General features: G+C 55.8%; 6 protein-coding genes across 6 annotated transcripts; 2 read left to right on the forward strand and 4 right to left on the reverse strand.

The window, feature by feature from the left end:
• Window positions 1-627: 627 nt before the first annotated feature.
• On the reverse strand, window positions 628-1,491 carry C8Q71DRAFT_717662 (uncharacterized protein; the record flags this gene model as incomplete). The annotated part of the gene is made up of 1 exon (XM_047921178.1): window positions 628-1,491. A coding segment is annotated over one exon (864 nt), but the record flags the coding sequence as incomplete, so codon positions are not given.
• Window positions 1,492-2,773: 1,282 nt separating this feature from the next.
• C8Q71DRAFT_787997 (pi class glutathione S-transferase) lies at window positions 2,774-4,237 on the forward strand. Its single transcript, XM_047925195.1, has 6 exons — window positions 2,774-3,174; window positions 3,338-3,398; window positions 3,452-3,516; window positions 3,575-3,619; window positions 3,680-3,790; window positions 3,874-4,237. The coding sequence occupies exons 1-6, from the start codon at window positions 2,980-2,982 to the stop codon at window positions 4,072-4,074; spliced, it is 678 nt and encodes a 225-aa protein (XP_047773306.1). The 5' UTR covers window positions 2,774-2,979; the 3' UTR covers window positions 4,075-4,237.
• A 289-nt stretch (window positions 4,238-4,526) lies between these two features.
• Window positions 4,527-7,614, reverse strand: C8Q71DRAFT_862803 (actin interacting protein 3-domain-containing protein; the record flags this gene model as incomplete). The annotated part of the gene is made up of 3 exons (XM_047928076.1): window positions 4,527-5,782; window positions 5,839-7,382; window positions 7,430-7,614. The coding sequence occupies 3 exons, from the start codon at window positions 7,612-7,614 to the stop codon at window positions 4,527-4,529; spliced, it is 2,985 nt and encodes a 994-aa protein (XP_047773307.1).
• Window positions 7,615-8,412: 798 nt separating this feature from the next.
• On the forward strand, window positions 8,413-11,542 carry C8Q71DRAFT_717611 (uncharacterized protein; the record flags this gene model as incomplete). Its single annotated transcript, XM_047921176.1, has 3 exons — window positions 8,413-10,653; window positions 10,702-11,060; window positions 11,188-11,542. The coding sequence occupies 3 exons, from the start codon at window positions 8,413-8,415 to the stop codon at window positions 11,540-11,542; spliced, it is 2,955 nt and encodes a 984-aa protein (XP_047773308.1).
• A 598-nt stretch (window positions 11,543-12,140) lies between these two features.
• Window positions 12,141-12,596, reverse strand: C8Q71DRAFT_717439 (outer dynein arm light chain 8; the record flags this gene model as incomplete). The annotated part of the gene is made up of 2 exons (XM_047921166.1): window positions 12,141-12,202; window positions 12,326-12,596. The coding sequence occupies 2 exons, from the start codon at window positions 12,594-12,596 to the stop codon at window positions 12,141-12,143; spliced, it is 333 nt and encodes a 110-aa protein (XP_047773309.1).
• Window positions 12,597-14,136: 1,540 nt separating this feature from the next.
• On the reverse strand, window positions 14,137-15,358 carry C8Q71DRAFT_727722 (uncharacterized protein; the record flags this gene model as incomplete). The annotated part of the gene is made up of 3 exons (XM_047921884.1): window positions 14,137-14,685; window positions 14,732-15,140; window positions 15,192-15,358. 3 exons carry the CDS (start codon window positions 15,356-15,358, stop codon window positions 14,137-14,139), a joined length of 1,125 nt encoding a protein of 374 aa, XP_047773310.1.
• Window positions 15,359-16,661: the final 1,303 nt, after the last annotated feature.

Genomic DNA, 16,661 nt, shown 5'->3' on the forward strand with positions numbered 1-16,661 from the left:
CAATTCCCGGCTTGCCACCCTTGCTTACCGATGATCATAACTTACCAAATATAGTAACAATTGCCAAATGTAATCTCTATATTGTGCACACCGATTCATAATGAGACCAAGCATGATTACTCAACTCTACGATAGACGGCTTCATAAGTGTGTATATTTATGACACCATGCTTGCATATATCTACAACACTTGGGCTATTATGGGCAAGACATGATGGTAGCCCTAATTCAGGGTCAGCCACCGTACAAACCTCGCGTTTGCATTCCGACCGAGTGCCGAGCGCCGGTGCCACCGCGCGCCGTCAGCGAGGCCCCTGCGACAGCGATCAGGATCACAGCTGAGGCTCGCTGTCGGCGTTTGCCGGAGTCGAGCCTCGGACATCTGGACGGGATAGCAGGCTCGATAGCTGCCCGGACAGCCTACTCTGAACAACCCTATTGGCTGTCCTGAGGTCCCCCGTGCGCTTGACGCGCTCGCATGACGGTACCTAACGCACGGGATGAGATCGGTCGAAGATCGCAGTGACGACGTTCCGAGACCATTGTACCTTGTAGTAGTGTAGCCCATACGTTCCATAAGCTGCAGCGATGATTAGTCTCACGCAGGACAGCACTGCGAGGCGCTCGCTACGAGAGCTGGAGGAGCTGTTCCTCTGAAGTGATCACCACCATGGGGACATTTTCGCAGAGCAAAAACACGGTATGGACATACTCCGCGAGATGAGTGACGGCGTCCGCATCCCGCGTGACTTCCGCAAGGAAGGCGAGAGGCGTGGTCGCCAGCGAGACACGTAGATCTGTGCGCACCGAGAGCACTTGGGCCATGAACCGTTTCCGTGGTTCCACCAGCGCCGCTCCCGGACAACGCAGCAGGGTATGCGTCTCGTCTTCAATTGACCCACGTCGCGCGCAGAAGCGACATACTCTCCACTCCCGAGGCACTGGCGGAGTCCGGCGCCTCATTTGTTCGACCGCCAACGGGTGGTCGGACACGAGCAGACGGATGAGGGCCGCACGGTGCTCTCGCCTCGTGATTGACAGGTAATCTCTGCGCTCTAGTACTGGCTCACGCGACGCGCGGGCGGCGAGCATGACGAGGCGTTGTGAGGACGCGATTTCCTGTCGTAGATGCTCCACCAGGGAGATGCGGAGGCGTTCTAGCATGTTGGAGATGTAGTCAGCGGTCAGAGCGGCATGTTTGTCCATCTCCACCGGAACCGGTAGGCTCTGCAGAGCATGATGAAGGTCACCCAGCCATGAATCAGCCCCTGCAATTGCCATAGCGCGAGCCTCGGCCAGGGCTGCTAGGGGAACCGGAGGGCGTTGGGAAATTATGTATAGGGCAAACCGCAGCGCCAATGCCAGGCGGCGGTACCGTATCGGCCATAGGCCAGTCTCCGTGAACAGCGGAGTTGTCATTGCTCTAGGGTTGAGCCCCATCATGCGTCGGAGATAGATATGCTGGACGGACTCGAGGAGCGTCAACGAGTCCAAGCCGTCTCATTCGGAGTCATTGTCAAGGTTCTTCTGCCTTTGTCGTCTAATGGGCCCGCTGTGATGCGGCCTCCCGGCTCCTTGAATAGCGGTAGTCCATCAATTTGATCCTACTGAACGCATCGGCTAGAGCTTTCACTTGTGTTGGGTAACTCACCAAGCATTTTAGTGCCTCTGTCATCCTAGTCGCTTTGCTGTCAGCGCCAGTGTTGTATGGTGAGTCAGCATCCTCCGGCGCCATCGGCCGGTGGCTAAATGGACCCCCATCCTCCTCCTCCTCCTCCGTACAGCAGATGAGCGACATATCCAATGTCCTCCATGACGCCGAGTCATAGCGCTTGCCTGACATCGCATTGCATGACAACGAGTCATAGCGCTTGCCTGACATCGCATTATTCTTCACATAACACGCGCGCCCATCATGTCCCTCCCTTCAGAATCATTATAATTGAACCTGATATGGCGGAAAACTGTGCGTTCGTAGATGGTTGTACGTTACGTGTACCGCTGACTATGCAAGGAAGCACAGCGGACAAGTCGGCTTTCAACAAATTGGAACATTGGTCTTACATAGCAAGGGTCAGTAGTTTTCTAAGTGGCCATGTACAGTTACGTAACATGGCACTTAAATACGAAATGTTCACTGCATGTAAGAAATTTCGTACACAGGTATTGAAAGATGTTATGTTCGGCTACAGTACATTGACCACATGTATCCTGCATGTTAGCAACACGTACATTGAGACTAAATACTGTATGGTCAGATAATGGTAGTCACTCTAGCATTGTCAGCACAGTTATAATGTTAGAATCTCGTGCATTGCGGGAACAAAGGGCGCACATTCGGAATGTAATCACAATGTAAGAAGGCCCCTCTAACATTGTGCTTACATTGTCATTACATTTGAAATATATGTCTTACATTGTCATTACATTTTTAATGTGTGCAGCCCCTCTTACATTGTGATTAAATTCCGAATGTGCACCCTTTGTTCCCGCAATGCACGAGATTCTAACATTATAACTGTGCTGACAATGCTAGAGTGACTACCATTATCTGACCATACAGTATTTAGTCTCAATGTACGTGTTGCTAACATGCAGGATACATGTGGTCAATGTACTGTAGCCGAACATAACATCTTTCAATACCTGTGTACGAAATTTCTTACATGCAGTGAACATTTCGTATTTAAGTGCCATGTTACGTAACTGTACATGGCCACTTAGAAAACTACTGACCCTTGCTATGTAAGACCAATGTTCCAATTTGTTAAAAGCCGACTTGTCCGCTGTGAAGGCTGTAGAAACCGTGAGTCATCACGTTAGTCGATAGGTGGTAAAATTGCATAGCCGAGGTGGAAAGTCGCCCACCTGGCCTCATATAACACGTCGTCTTGGCGAGGACTCCCCAGGTAGCCATCCCAGCACGCAATCCAACTCACTCCCCGCTCAACGACTTCAGCTGTCTAGAATCCACACAACATGTCCTCGGCACCGATCGTTGAACTCCGCGACGTCGAGCTCCATTACTTCGCGATATGCGGGCGCGGAGAACCGATCCGCTTGCTACTCGAAGATGCTGGCGTGCCTTACGTCGAGAACAACGACGGTGATGCATTTTTCGCCAAGAAGTGGGACCTGGACGAATACCGGTTCAATCAGCTGCCCAGGCTCAAGGTATGTCGGGTTGTTCTATCAGTGGTGCGGGTACCAACGGTGTGACTGCGCTTCAAATCGAATTATGTCGGATCTTGACTCTCTACGGATGGCGAATGCCAAATGAAACTCCGTGAACCCATTAATTGCAGTGCTGACCCAGACAATTACTTTGCGGTGATAGGTGAACGGCCTCAATCTGGCTCAGCTAGATGCGATCCTGCGTTATATCGCCAAGGCAAGGGGTACGTCTCTCCCTCGCGTGAAATGTAGCAGGGCCAAACTGAGGTCTGTTTAGGCTATGGAGGCAATGGAAACCTTGAAGATGAAGCTGTAGCAGACATGCTTGCGGTTGCCTGCGAGGTAAGAATGGCATAGACTGGGCAGGTCGGATGCTTAGTCCCTATATCTGCAATCTTAGGATCTCCACGTCACATACCTATCAAAAGTATACAGTCCTGACGCGGTGCGTGCATGATGTTGACATATGGCTTTTCAATCTCGGTACTGACACAATCTCACGAAGGCAAATCTTCTGCCACCGTTTGCGAAGGAGCATGTGCCAAAGGTTCTGAAACAATTTGAGCACCTACTCCAACAGAGCAAGAGTCCAAAGGGCTACTTTGTATACGACCACGTACGTCGCATGATCCCAGTCAGCGCATATTGATTTCTCCTGACGTCCACTTCCTACATAAACACCCCCTTGCGCACCACCAGCCGTCATTCGCCGAGTTCCATCTCTACTACCTCCTCTTCGCCCTTTCACATCTCAACCCTGCCCTTCTCGCCAACTTCCCCGCCCTGTCCGCATGGAGGGAGACGATGAGTGCGAGGCAGGGCATCAAGGCATACGAGACGAGCGGGAGAAGGAGAGAGATGCTGAACGCTGCCCCGACCGCTCAGATGCGTGTCGTTTGAAATGTCGCTAATACAGACGGTATCTGGAGCCGAGAGTGGGACTTCTGTTAGTTTGTCATACTCAGGTGTTCATCAGCTCAGCGTCTTGCTATGAGGCAATGGAAAGGCTACTCGCCGTCGATCTTATAACTGCAATATTTGTGGTTCCCTGACAGGCGCATAGATAAACCAGGTCGACACAGAAGGCTGAGCATTGGAAGGGATACACACTAGACATCATTAGTTATCCTAGTCTACACGCAAGGAGAGCGCCAAAAAAGCATGAGAGTGCGATTGTCAGATTCGTTGATGATAGCGTAAAATGATAGATACAAGGAGAGGTCGAGTATAACGACAGTCCAGTGCCCTGACGTGGAAGGCCAAGTGAGAGCGAAATGAGAGTGGGAACATCAATCAAGCGAGCGAAAGCATACAGCTATGCCGATATAAAAGCGAAGGGGTATCCTTGGTCATCATGGCGAGAGGGGCGAAGCTGGCCCCGAAGACACGCCAGAACCATTCGAGGGCGCGAGAGACCCGCCCGTGAACATGGCCTTCAACGTTTGCTCGTTCCGCCGTTGCCGCACCCTCTCCACCTCCTCCGCGCCACCCGTCTTCTTCAGCCTCTTGCCATCCACGAACCCGCTCAGCTCATTCTGGAACTCGTCAGACCGGCTGGCCAGTTCCTTCTCACGCGCCTTCTCCGTCGCCGCGATCGCCTTCAGTCTCCGCTCCGGGTCGGCAGCTGCACCGCGAATCTCAAGCATGACAGTGCTTAGACCCGTGTGCCCCTCGTCCGGCGGTGGTAGCTTGAAGCCCCTCGAGCGACTGGCTCTTGCCGACGCATTTCCCCGCAACGAGATGATCTTCTCGACGTGGCCCCACACTTCGATGACAGCCTTGTGGTCCTCGAGAAGATCACTGAGGAACTCCTCCTGGTGCTGGAGGAACTGTTGCTCCTCGACAATGTTCTGTAGCTCCTCCTCCCACGTCTTCTTCCACATCGGCTTGACGGTCTGGATGTGCTCCTTGAGGCTCTGTAGCTCCGCCGCGACCGCCTCCACGTCGCCCTTGACGTTCTTGAGCACGAACGGCTTCGGCGAGACGGATCGCTTGATCACATCGTCCTTGATGTTCTCGACAGTGTCCTGCAACTCCTCCATCTTCGTGAGCACGTTCTGGCTGCGCGAGTCGAGCTTGGTCTTCCCGTCGTCGATGTACTGCCGCGCGCCGCCGACCTTGTTGGATGCCAGCTGCCGGACGTTCTGAGTCTGCGTACGGAGTGTACCGAGGGACTCCTTTGTTTGCTTCATGAACTCGCTGTACAGCTGTCGCATGATGCCGAGGTCACGCCGCAGATTCTGTACCTCGTCGAACTGCGTCTTCAGATCGGTCACGACACGGTTCGTGTACTCGGACGTGACCGAGGCGCCCGTCATCTGTGGCTGGATTGAGGCGCCTGTGATTTGCGCCGCCAGGGGTGTCGACTCCTCTTCGAAGAGTGGACCGTCGTCAGGTAGCAGCCGCGACAGTCGCCGGGCGACCTTGCGGAACTGGTAATCGCTCGGTCGCGCAGTTGCAGGGGTGCTCTCAGCGAGCGGCTGGGCGATGATCATGGGAGGTGGCATGGATGTCCGCCTATTCGTAGACACGGCAGCTCGGAGATCCTTCATCTCTTGTGCGAGCGAGGCGATCTGTACGTCAATGTGTTGTTTGATCTGGTCCAGAGCTGAATAATGCCGAACATCAGTCGTGTCCCAAGGAGAAGTCAATGACGACACTCACGTTCGATGTTCAGCGACAGCAAGCACCGGTCCTTGATCTCGTCCATGTCCTCAAGTTCATACTGCACACCACTGCTAGGGTCCCGAATATAGATCGCAGGGAAATTCTCCTGCCCAGGGTTGTACGAAAATTTGTCGACGAAGAGCAGCTTCAAGCTCGACTGCGTCATGCCTGGCTCGATCGTCGCCTTCTTGACCTCTCGCCCCACCTGCAGGAACACCGTCAGCATCGTCGGCGATGTTTCTACAGGCTCGGGTTCTGAGGTCGGAGCGGATATCGGGACGGGTGGTACACCCGGCTGAACCGTTGGCTCTTTGAGTGGGAGTGCGGGCACAGGGGGAGCCTCCTCCTCTTCTGCGATCGGGCTCGGATTCCTTGAAGGCTGGCGAGGGCCTTTGCTTCTTGCTCTCCTGGCGGGGGACGAGGTAACGGCGCTTATCCCCTCTTCCTCAGCCTCCGTGAGCACAGCCAGGTCGCCGGGGCTGAGCGCGCTCGAGACGGCCAATGACCGTCGATTTGGCGTGTTGCTCCCAGAGCCGGACGGTCGTTCGCGGAGTGAGCCTCCACCAACCATCTTCGCGAAGTTGTAGGACGAGAAACGCTTGGATGCCCGCCGCTCGAGTGTCGTGCGATCTCGAAGCGCGGCCAAGGAGGTCTGCACGCCAGGCTCTGCAGCAAGTGTCTGCGAATCCGAGGGAGGAAGCTCGTTATCGCCATTGATCTGGGGCGACTCTATCTGCGATGAGGCCTGTTCGATTGGCGGTGAGGTCGGCTCGTCTACGACGACGGAAGGAGGAGGGGTTGGTGAAGTGACAGGTCGGTCGACTAGTGAGTAGCGCTTGACGTGAGCGGGCACGCCTGACGGAGGGCGTGCAGTAGGTTGTGGTAGTGGAGGCGTGGGCGTGGGCGTGGTATCTTCTGTATGTCGGCTTTCGTGTAGCGAGTGGTGTCGTGGAGTAGCGTCGCGGTCGTGAAAGCCGTTGGGTTGCGGAGATTGAACGGCGGATGCAGAGCGTGCGCGAGAGGGCGTTGGTTCGCTGATCTCTGAGGGGACGATACGAGGACTAGGATATGACTGAGCGGCAGCGAGTTGAGGACGGGGCTGGACTGGTGTTGAGGAGCGAGGAAGAGCTTGTACTGGCGTTGATGATCGAGGGGCCGTCCCTTCGTTCGCTGCCACTGCCTGCACGGAAGGTACCTCTTTTCGCCTGCCTGACGGCGTACTCCTGCGGATGTCGCCTGACCGTGAACTCTCAGAACCTTCCCCGTTCGTGACCGCAAGCTCTGCTTGTCTCCTCGAGGACCTGTCTACCCGTGATGACTTGCTATCGCGGTCGCTGCCGCCTTCCGTTCCAGACGAGCGGTGCCGACCGTCTGAGACAATCCGCCGATACATGGACTGCTTTTGCCGCAGACCTTGTAGGAGGTCGGTGATGATGCTGCGCACCTTCGGAAGATACTGGTCTAGTGTCTCCTTTGACGCCTCTTCTGAGAGGCACGTCTCAAGCACGCCGCGCAGCTCTTCCGGCACAGCCATGAGCTCGCTGATGGACAACGTGAGCGAGGGCAGAGGGTTAACGGCGCGACTCACGTCATTTCAATCCTATACATAGCGAAGGCCGCTACCGCACCGTTGAAGTCATTCCCTAGACGGACGTATACATCGCTGATGAACGCTTCGTCGACTTCTCTTTGACTCCATTTGGTGAGCGACTCGAGGAGTTGCTTGATGGAGACTAGAAGGCGCGTGACTGCACTTTCAACTGCGGGCTGCATGGCACGTTAGCTTTACGGAACGCGGGGGGATGGGCTCTGGGCAGCCCGATACGAAGGAGCAACCGACTTGAGAGTAGCTTTGGAAGCGTATCTCGCGAATAAGAGGCGAATGTGGACGGAGGGTGAAAGCCGTCTATGTGCGTCCGGGTCCGCAGCCAAGACACGCATTGACATCCAACGCGCAGAATAGAAACATGGTGACCTTGTGTAGTTCGCGGGAACGCATTCAGCTGATGCTTGCACGGGGAAGAACATTCTGTCTTCCTGCCACTACCAGAACCTTCCCTGTCGTCTATATAGCGCAAACGGAACGACGAAACGCCGCACATCGCCTCCGCCAAAGCCACGACATGGGCCAATGGCACGGCTAGGAGCTGCCCAGAGAAGCGAATGGTGTGCTCACTGGTCCTGTACGACTCCGTTCAGAGCGCTCGCCGCGGTCGCTGCTGCGGCCGGATCCATTGGAGGTCGTGGAAGACGTTGACTGGTTCGTTGCGCGTCGCGACGAGACTGCCGACGCTCGTGCAGTGGACATCGTGGGTGGTGGTGAGGTCGGCGTAGATGACGACGAGGAGGGCTTGTCTCTCGAGGGCTGATCGACAGACGCGGCGGCACAATAGCCGGCTTATTAGTCAGCGCCACGTGCGGCGCCTGAGCGATGTTCGACTCGCGGGTTTTCCAACTCTCTCGTCGTCTTCCACCGCGTCGTCGTCGCACCGGCCAGCGAGCTCGTCCTCGTCCTCGTCCTCCTCGCTCATGCGCGTCGCTGGCCGATTGCGAGCTGCCCCTCCCATCACTATGCTCGTCACTCTTTTGTCTCTCGCTTCTCTCGCCTGCGCCTCCTCCGTGTCTGTCCAGTATCCTCTGCAAGACCAGCTCCCGCTCATCGCTCGCGTCAACGAGGCCTACACTTGGTCGTTCTCTAGAGACACTTTTGTCTCCAGCAGCAACGCGTCTCTGGTGTACAGCTCGTCGACCCTCCCCGCCTGGCTCTCGTTCGACAACGCGACGCTCACGTTGCAAGGCACTCCATCGTCTACAGATGCAGGCACACCTGGCATCCGCATCACCGCCACGGATCCAAGCAACGACGACTCGGCGAACTCGTCCTTCGACCTGTGCGTGACGCCGTACCCAGCACCCCAGCTACACATTCCCGTCGAGCAGCAGTTCTACGCGACCAACCCGTCTCTGTCTTCTGTGTTCCTCATCTCTGACAAGTCGGCCCTCAACTCGACTGGCAAGCCAGCTCTGCGTATCCCTCCGTCCTGGTCCTTCAGCATCGGCTTCCTCTATGACACCTTCACCGGTGCTGGCGGCGACCTGTATTACGACGCTCTCCGCTCCGACGGCTCGCCTCTCCCGGACTGGGTCGAGTTCAACCCCAAGGTGCTCACGTTCAACGGTGTCACCCCCAAGATGACGGACTCTGCTGAACCGACTTCGGTTTCTCTGGCTTTGCATGCATCCGACCAAGAGGGGTACTCCGCTGGGTCTGTCGCCTTCGACATCGTTATAGCTGCCCATGAAGTGTCGATGTCGATGTCTTCGCTCCCGACAATCAACATCACCGCCAATACGCCCTTCAACTTCAGCCTGACCTCGCCAGATGACTTTTTCGGTGTATTGCTCGACGGGAAACCAATTCAACCTGAGGACATCTCTAGCCTCGGTATCGACACAACTGCGTACAAAGCTTGGCTGCACTACGACTCGGCGACGCGGACTCTGAGTGGTCAAGCTCCGGACGACTCGGACGGTGACAACAATCTCGAGAACCCGACGGTACCTGTGACTATCACTGCAAATGTGAACCAGTCCATCAGCGCGAACGTCAGTTTGGCTGTTGTACATTCATTCTTCACGACAGCAACCCTGCAGCCTATACTCGTACTCCCGGACCACTCGCTCGAGTACAACCTCGCGCAGTTCTTCTCGAATAGCACTGAGCTCGGGGCTCCTAACCAAGGCGACGTGAATATCTCTGCGGCTTTTGATCCTACCTCGGCAGCGGGCTACCTCTCGTTCGACTCCTCTCATTGGTCCCTCACTGGTAACATCCCCGCCGACGCGGCGCAGAGCTATTCGCACATTTCAGTGACCTTCACGGCCTACTCGCACATCACGCACTCGACGTCCCACACCACCCTGCCGATCTCCCTCTCGAACGCCGACTACGAGCACCAGAAGACTGGCGGCCTCAGCGAGGCGGCAAAGCAGAAGCTGCTGCTCGGCCTCAAGATCGGCTTCTCAGTCCTCAGCTGTATCATTGGTATTGCGTTCGCGCTTGCGGGGTTCCGCCGGTGTGCGCGCGTCCGGGACACGGCTCTCACTGGCACGGAAGGCACGAAGGCATATACTGCCGAGGAAATGCGCTGGTACGGTATCGGCATCGAAGTGGACGGCAAGGTAACGGAAGGACCAAAGCACGACGTCGAGGCTCAGCTAGTCGATTCTGAGAAAGACGGCTATAGTTCACCCTCTCCTGCTGGTCCCTCGGGCTTTGGCATTGCTCTCCGGCGTGTCCTCTCGCACCCGCGTTCGCTGCTTAGCTCGTTGCCCAGCCCACGTCTACCGCAGAGCCCAGGTGTGATGCGCAAGGGCGAGTTCATGGGCAAGGTCCGCTCGACGGCGCGCATCGTCAGCGACAAGTACAAGCGGTCCCTCGGCAAACGCCCGCGCAGGCTCGTCATTGGCAAGCCGACTCTCGTCGCGACGACGGACCACCGGGTGAGCGCGAGGATGGGTGTGCCGGTCAACATCGATGGTTTGCCCTTCACGATGCCTCCAAACGCGGAGATCCTCCCTGCGACGCTGGAACCTGTGGCTAGCCACCCGGCGCCGATCCCCTTCGAGGACATGAACCTGAGCCACTATGCACCGAGCGGTATGTCGAGCATCGCGGGGTCCCCGTCGAGCTCGACTGGCGGACGGTCCATCCCGAGACGTCGTGCAGACTTCGCTCCTCCCAAACGCAAGGCGGCGAAGGTCAACTATTCTGCGCCTGGCGAGAACGGGAAGCGTAGCTCTGTCGACTCGGTCCAATCGTACGCAAGCAATGGGTCTATTCGCACACACGAGGTCGAGGCTGTCGTGCAGACTGCCGCGCGTGCAACGAGTGTGCGTTCTGGCTATTCCGCCGATGGACCGAAGACTCCGGACATGAGTCGCCCTCGACTCGTGCCCTTCACGAGTGCAAGTCGCGTCCCTGTGCCCAAGCTTCCCACCAACATCGATCAGGATTCGCCCGTCCTGGGTGCAGTTGCTGGTGGTGCGAAGACGAAGCGCGTGGCAAGCCAGGTGGCCAAGATCTTCCGGGGGGCAGCAGGCGCGGAGAAGAGGGCTGCTGCACACCAGCCGAGCGCGGACGACCTGAACACGAGCCTGAACTACGTGCGTGCGTTGGGTGACGATACGCAGAGCGCGGCGAGTGGGTCTATCGGTACGTTCAGTTCTCTCCATACGCTCACCGCGCGACTGACACGCGCGTTATTGCATCCCAGGTGGTTCTCCCACTGGCACTTTCTCCGTTGAGTCTTCGCAGCGCGGACATGACGGGGCCTCGATCTCGAGTGGTAAGATCCCCATCGTGCCCCGCATGCTCGCGCGCACGGGCGAGCAGTTCAAGTTCCGCGTGCCCGTATCGTACAGCGCCGGTCCGCTGCTCACCTCCGCCCCGGGCTCGTCCCGCAAGCAGAAGGTGCTCGAGGCGCGGCTCATGAACGGCAAGCCGTTGCCACGGTACGTGAAGACGGACCTGACCGCGATCGTCGGCGGCGCGGGCGCACGCGTCGAGAAGCGCGTAGTGGAGTTCTGGGGCGTGCCGACCAGCAGGGACACAGGCGAACTCAACGTGGGCATCTATGAGAAGGAGAGCGACAAGTGCGTGGGGCGAGTGATCATACAAATCGTGGAGAGGAGCTCCTGAGCATGTTTGACGGACGGTGACGATTATTGATTATGGACGTTAATGACCGCGACGACTGTTGTATTTATACTCTTCCGTTCCCTATAGACTAGTGTACTGTATAGGACCATTATGTAGACATAGATTTGTACTACGTGTATCACCGCCTGTATCATACTCATTCCTGTCGTTACCCGAATCCAGGAGAACACTATTTTCTTGTTGGCGTCGACGTTGTGTGATCTCCTCTCTGCGCGACCTTTCGCGTTTGGTGGGGTTCACGACATCGCGGTAGAACACGCACTACATGCCGACGCTGCAGCGTAGAGGGGTTGAGGAGTCCCTGAGTTGTTCAGAGGATAGGCGAGAGACAAATAAACACCGATTGAAAGCGAGTAGCGATAAACTAGAGCAAGAAACCCAACAAAACGTTACAGCCAAGGTGAGGATGTTGCTCAGTCCACCATGAAGAAATGCGATTTGACGGCTGCACACCGCGCCGATCCTTCGATCCTATCCTCCCCCATCCTTTCCCTCTCGCGTCCCCGATACGGCATCAACAGGCGCACCGCAGCGCATTACCGACAACCTCGGCATGTCGAGAGGGCGAGGTAGCGATTTATGACTTCCAGATGAGGATAGCAAGGGAGCCGATGTAGAAGTAGATGAAGTGCTTTGTTTCTGCGAACGACGCGTTAGCGAACAACGATCGCGCGGCTGGAGTGTGGATGTGGGGTGCGACACGCGCTCACGCGTGCTTGCGCGCTGGACATGACAGTGATGATTGCAATAGCGAACGCGTACCGTGGGTCACGTAGCTGCCAAAGTTCTTGCCGACGACGACGTGCCAGGTAGCCCCATGGCGGCGGTCGAACTCCTTCTTGATCTGGGCAGCGATGTCCTTCTCGATGTTATACTTCTCGAGCGCGGCGGACGCGATGTCGACCGACTCCTGCTGCATGTCCTCGCTCATGTCGACGTTCTTGATGATGGCTTTGGGTCCGCCGTTGGCAGCGTCCCTGGTGGCAGAGCCGCTGTCTGTGGAGGATGTAGGCGCGTCGAGTTTTTCGGCCATGGCGGAAGATTAGGGAGGGCGAGGGGGTACGGAAGGTCGCTGGGCTAGTGAGAGATGACTGGCGCGGTTTTAAGAGAGGGTGCGTGCGTGTCGCGAGACTTGGGTGAGGAGGAGGTCGAATGGTCGACCGGCAGGATCGTGTTCACGTCGAGGCGTGAGACGTGCCCACGTGACCGCTCGGCCCTACATCCGCGGACGTCAGATCTTCAGAGTCACTGTACAGTGTAACTCGGTCGCCGCGCGAACGTTGAATCATGAAGGCATGTCCAATGTCCATTTCATTCCAGGAGATATCGTAGCAAGGTGAGTCATCATAAAGACGTGTACCTTAGGGGAAAGCGACACCAATCACTAGATTCAGAAGGAAGGTTTCAGCACTCGGATTCGGCGTTAATGTCAAACTCGCTCGCTCGAATCCAGCTTGCACATGTTTCATACACTGGTATTTGAGCGCAGAAGGAACGTAAGTATGTATACCGCTCAAGCACGACACCGCTTTGTGTGTTCTGGCACATGGAAGATTTCTGTCAACATTCACACTGCGACGACTAGCATCCGATTAGTCTCGATCCAGACGTTATATCGGGGGCACGTGCGCACGTCAGCGGACTTCGAAAAACTCATACCACACCCACCCCTATAACGTCTGGTGAGTTTCGTAGAGACGGGGGGGTCTCACTCGATCCCGTGACCAGACACGTCGCGCAAGAGGCGCATAGACGCAGGCAGCGACCGCTTTGCCTCTACCACACTCGCGTGCATACATCGCTTCCTCCAATATGCCCGTCGCCTCCAAGATTCTACAGCCGCCCGCGCTTCACTGTCGCGATTCCAAGCTCAAATTTCTCGACGCGCAGCCATCGCCCGCGCAGCAGCTCACGATAGTGTCCATCGCGAAGTCGAGCAGCACATCATGAGCACCTTCGGTATTAGGTCGGGAAGTCTGGGTGCCAGCATATCACAAAGATCAACGCAGCAAGAGTCATTCCCTTTGTTTTGATGTAGCACAGTATATCGTGGATGATCTCAAGGGCACGGCCAGACTCAGCAAGATCAAGGAGCGCGCGGCGAGTATTTTCAGCATTTGGCGATAGTCGTCTAGAGCGTGAATGCATGGGTGGGTATTCATCCTCAGCTTCGTTTTTGGAATCACTATCGGGGTAGAATGGAGGCATAGTGAATGCTGTTATATGTACAGGCCGGCGCACGGTAAACTATATGCGCGCGGAGCGATGTATGCGCCTCTCGCGCGACGCGTCTGGTCACGGGATCGAGTGAGACCCCCGTCTCTACGAAACTCACCAGACGTTATAGGTGTGGTGTTGGTATGAGTTTTTCGAAGTCCGCCGCCGGACGTGTCCGGAACGCCACACCACTATAACGGCTGGTTTCGAGACTACATCCGATGGGCTCCAGGGTGATGCATACCCCGACTGTTTTGATCACCAGTGCAAGCAGCGACTGGGCTTCAATATGTACATCTACTTCGAGTCGACTGCAAGTCCAGCCAAGACCATATGGTCAGGTATGTTTGTTATGACTACGCCTTACGCTCGCGAACAACGGTAATTGGCTGTTCGAACGTCAGCGCGCGCATAGCGCCGAACTTGACGGTAACGCATAAACGATACTGGCAGGAGACAATGAGGGTAAGAAGGTAAGTTGACATGACTCTAAATGCGATGAGGAAGCATCGTACGGAGACGGCGAGGCGGATACTGCCCTCCCACATGAACGTGAATGTTGGCGGACATTGCAGCGTGATACTCGACTTCAGCGTGGCCTCCTGCTTCCATTTTCCCTGCCCGCCGGTCGAAGGTATCCACTGCTTCTCTGCATGCTCGAGTTGCGTGTGTCCTAACGATTGTCGCAAGGTAATGCACGCAGTTTGTGGTCTCCGAATGTGGATGATCATGTCTTCCCTGATCGCGAATTCGTATGCTTCCGGCCGGCGCGGCGGACTTGGCCATAATTCGCCCTCATGATCTTGAGGATATGGTCTGCTGAGTGTTGTCATGGAAAGGGTGAAGGGTATCGTGGCGTTCATTGGTACCGCATCGATCGCAGGGACAGTGAGCTGCATCTCATTCTAATCAGCGCAAGTCCGTTGTTATACGAGAGTTTTGGACACTTACACGGACATCTACGTCTGCATGTTCGCCCCACATTACGTATCTGCTGATGCGTTCGCTCGCACGTATTGCGGTCCAGGGCCCATCCCAGCCAACACCCAGGTGAGTTTGAACCACCTCGCTAACCGTGTCATTGGGCTGTATTGTGATCGAGCGTTTGATCTCCTTGTTGTGCTTGAGCAATCCAGGACGTTCGCCGGTAACGTGTAGCTTGTATCTCACCACCAAGCGGAGGCGACGGACGTTCGCAGTGAAGGAAGGCGGCAGGTCGACACCCAAGGGTAGTTGGAAAGGCAATGTCAAGACATCAGAGCCCGGAGAAGGATAGGCCTGCCCGCGTGTCCAGATGGGCACTTTGTGGTACACGAAGTTTATGCTCCTCGATTCAGATTTCTCGCTATTTCCTCGTGTCCTACAGAGCTGAGATTAGCGTCTAGCGATACGATTGAACATCGCCACATACCCGTACATACGACCCGTCAGCTTGACGTAGATTGTCTCTATCCCGTCGGCTTGTAGTAGACGGAAGTTGAGCAAGACACTACCTGTCACTGCATAGCCGGCAATGAAAGGTTCCTGGTCAAGTAAAAGATCAAAGGAAGTCATTGGTAGAGGCTGCACCGCCGACATAGAGATGATTGGTGACAGAGCTCATGCTCAGTGCTAGTATATATCCTTGCCCGACTTCGCGCATCAATTCCTTGGATTACCGCTGTCGCAGCGTCACTCGTGCCGCGTCGCGACCTGAGCAGCCGATAAACTCAAGCCCAGTTCGGCGAAGCTAAGCCTACAGTGCACAGCGTGTTACGCTATTTGCCGTGCAGATGGAGCACGTATGATCTGTCAGAAGATATGGGCGCGCCAAACTCAGTGATCACGGTAGGCACTGTGAATAGCCGAAACTGGGTGACAGTGCAAGACTTTGTATATTGATTTCCGACCCTAGAGCCCTGCAACAGAAGTACGTTCATCAGTAGTCCGACAGCTGGTAGTCCAGCTGACTCTCACCTGTACATATGGTCTTAAAACACAATGATTAGTATCCCTCAGCGCACAGCCGCCCAGTGGTTACAACTTTAGTCTGACGTACCTTTGAGAGTCCGAGTCGACGTCCTCTGCGAAGTTGACTATGACTGACACTGCTAGAGTCGAGCGTGGCAGCATCTTCAAAGGAACAGCATGCCACTGGAGGTCTCGGCGAAGTCGGTCGGAATAGAACATCAGGGCTATATCAAGGCAGAATTCCAGAGACAAACTTGGAGGCCGGGTTGGAGAAGCGGTTGAGAAGCGGCCACTGAAACGACTGGGAGGTCGTAACGGGTCCGGCGATGGTTCGGGCTCCTCCGAGCCCGAGCCCCTGCCCAAAAGCGATCATCCTGCCGCCACTTGGACTGCCAGAGACCGTTGTCCATCTTCTTCTATCGTACGCTACGCAGCTGTTGGGAGTCGTACGAGGACCACGGATCTATGAGATAATTCACCGCACAGCTTAGGTACGGCGCCAGTATCAAGGGTAAGTGGATATGGCATAGTAGTAGTCCCGACTCCCCGGGGCCACTGGCAGTGGGACTGGAGCCTGCAGCTGAGAGACATCAGGCCCGCCGCTCAGTCTGGTTCCATCGTCAAGGGAGACAACTTGAACCTGTATCGACTCGGAGACCTGTGTCACCATCCGTCTCCTTATATGTAGTGAACCCCTCGCTCAGGGCGTAGGCAACGTCGATGCTGAAAGGTGTCGTGCGCAGGTACGCCCTGCTGATAAACTTCCCACTCTTCAGGTTAATGGGATACGGCCTTCGTCCCGAGCGGTGAGCTGAGTCACTTGAGCACTGGTGAGTCTGATATACTTACGCTACTTAATTAAACTTGACTTGCTCCACATCAACATCTACAGAAAACGATGTATGTTGCATCGGAATTGTTCTTGGGGGGC

Source organism: Rhodofomes roseus (assembly GCF_022264815.1).
Source record: "Rhodofomes roseus strain CIRM-BRFM 1785 chromosome Unknown C8Q71scaffold_34, whole genome shotgun sequence".
NCBI lineage: Eukaryota > Fungi > Basidiomycota > Agaricomycetes > Polyporales > Fomitopsidaceae > Rhodofomes > Rhodofomes roseus.

Bases quoted from the DNA above. Each gene is read 5' to 3' on its own strand.
- C8Q71DRAFT_787997 (XM_047925195.1), top strand. From the start codon at position 2,980: ATGTCCTCGGCACCGATCGTTGAACTCCGCGACGTCGAGCTCCATTAC. The intron at 3,517-3,574 runs GTAAGAATGGCA...CTGCAATCTTAG, and splicing joins TGCTTGCGGTTGCCTGCGAG to GATCTCCACGTCACATACCT. The intron at 3,620-3,679 runs GTGCGTGCATGA...AATCTCACGAAG, and splicing joins AAGTATACAGTCCTGACGCG to GCAAATCTTCTGCCACCGTT.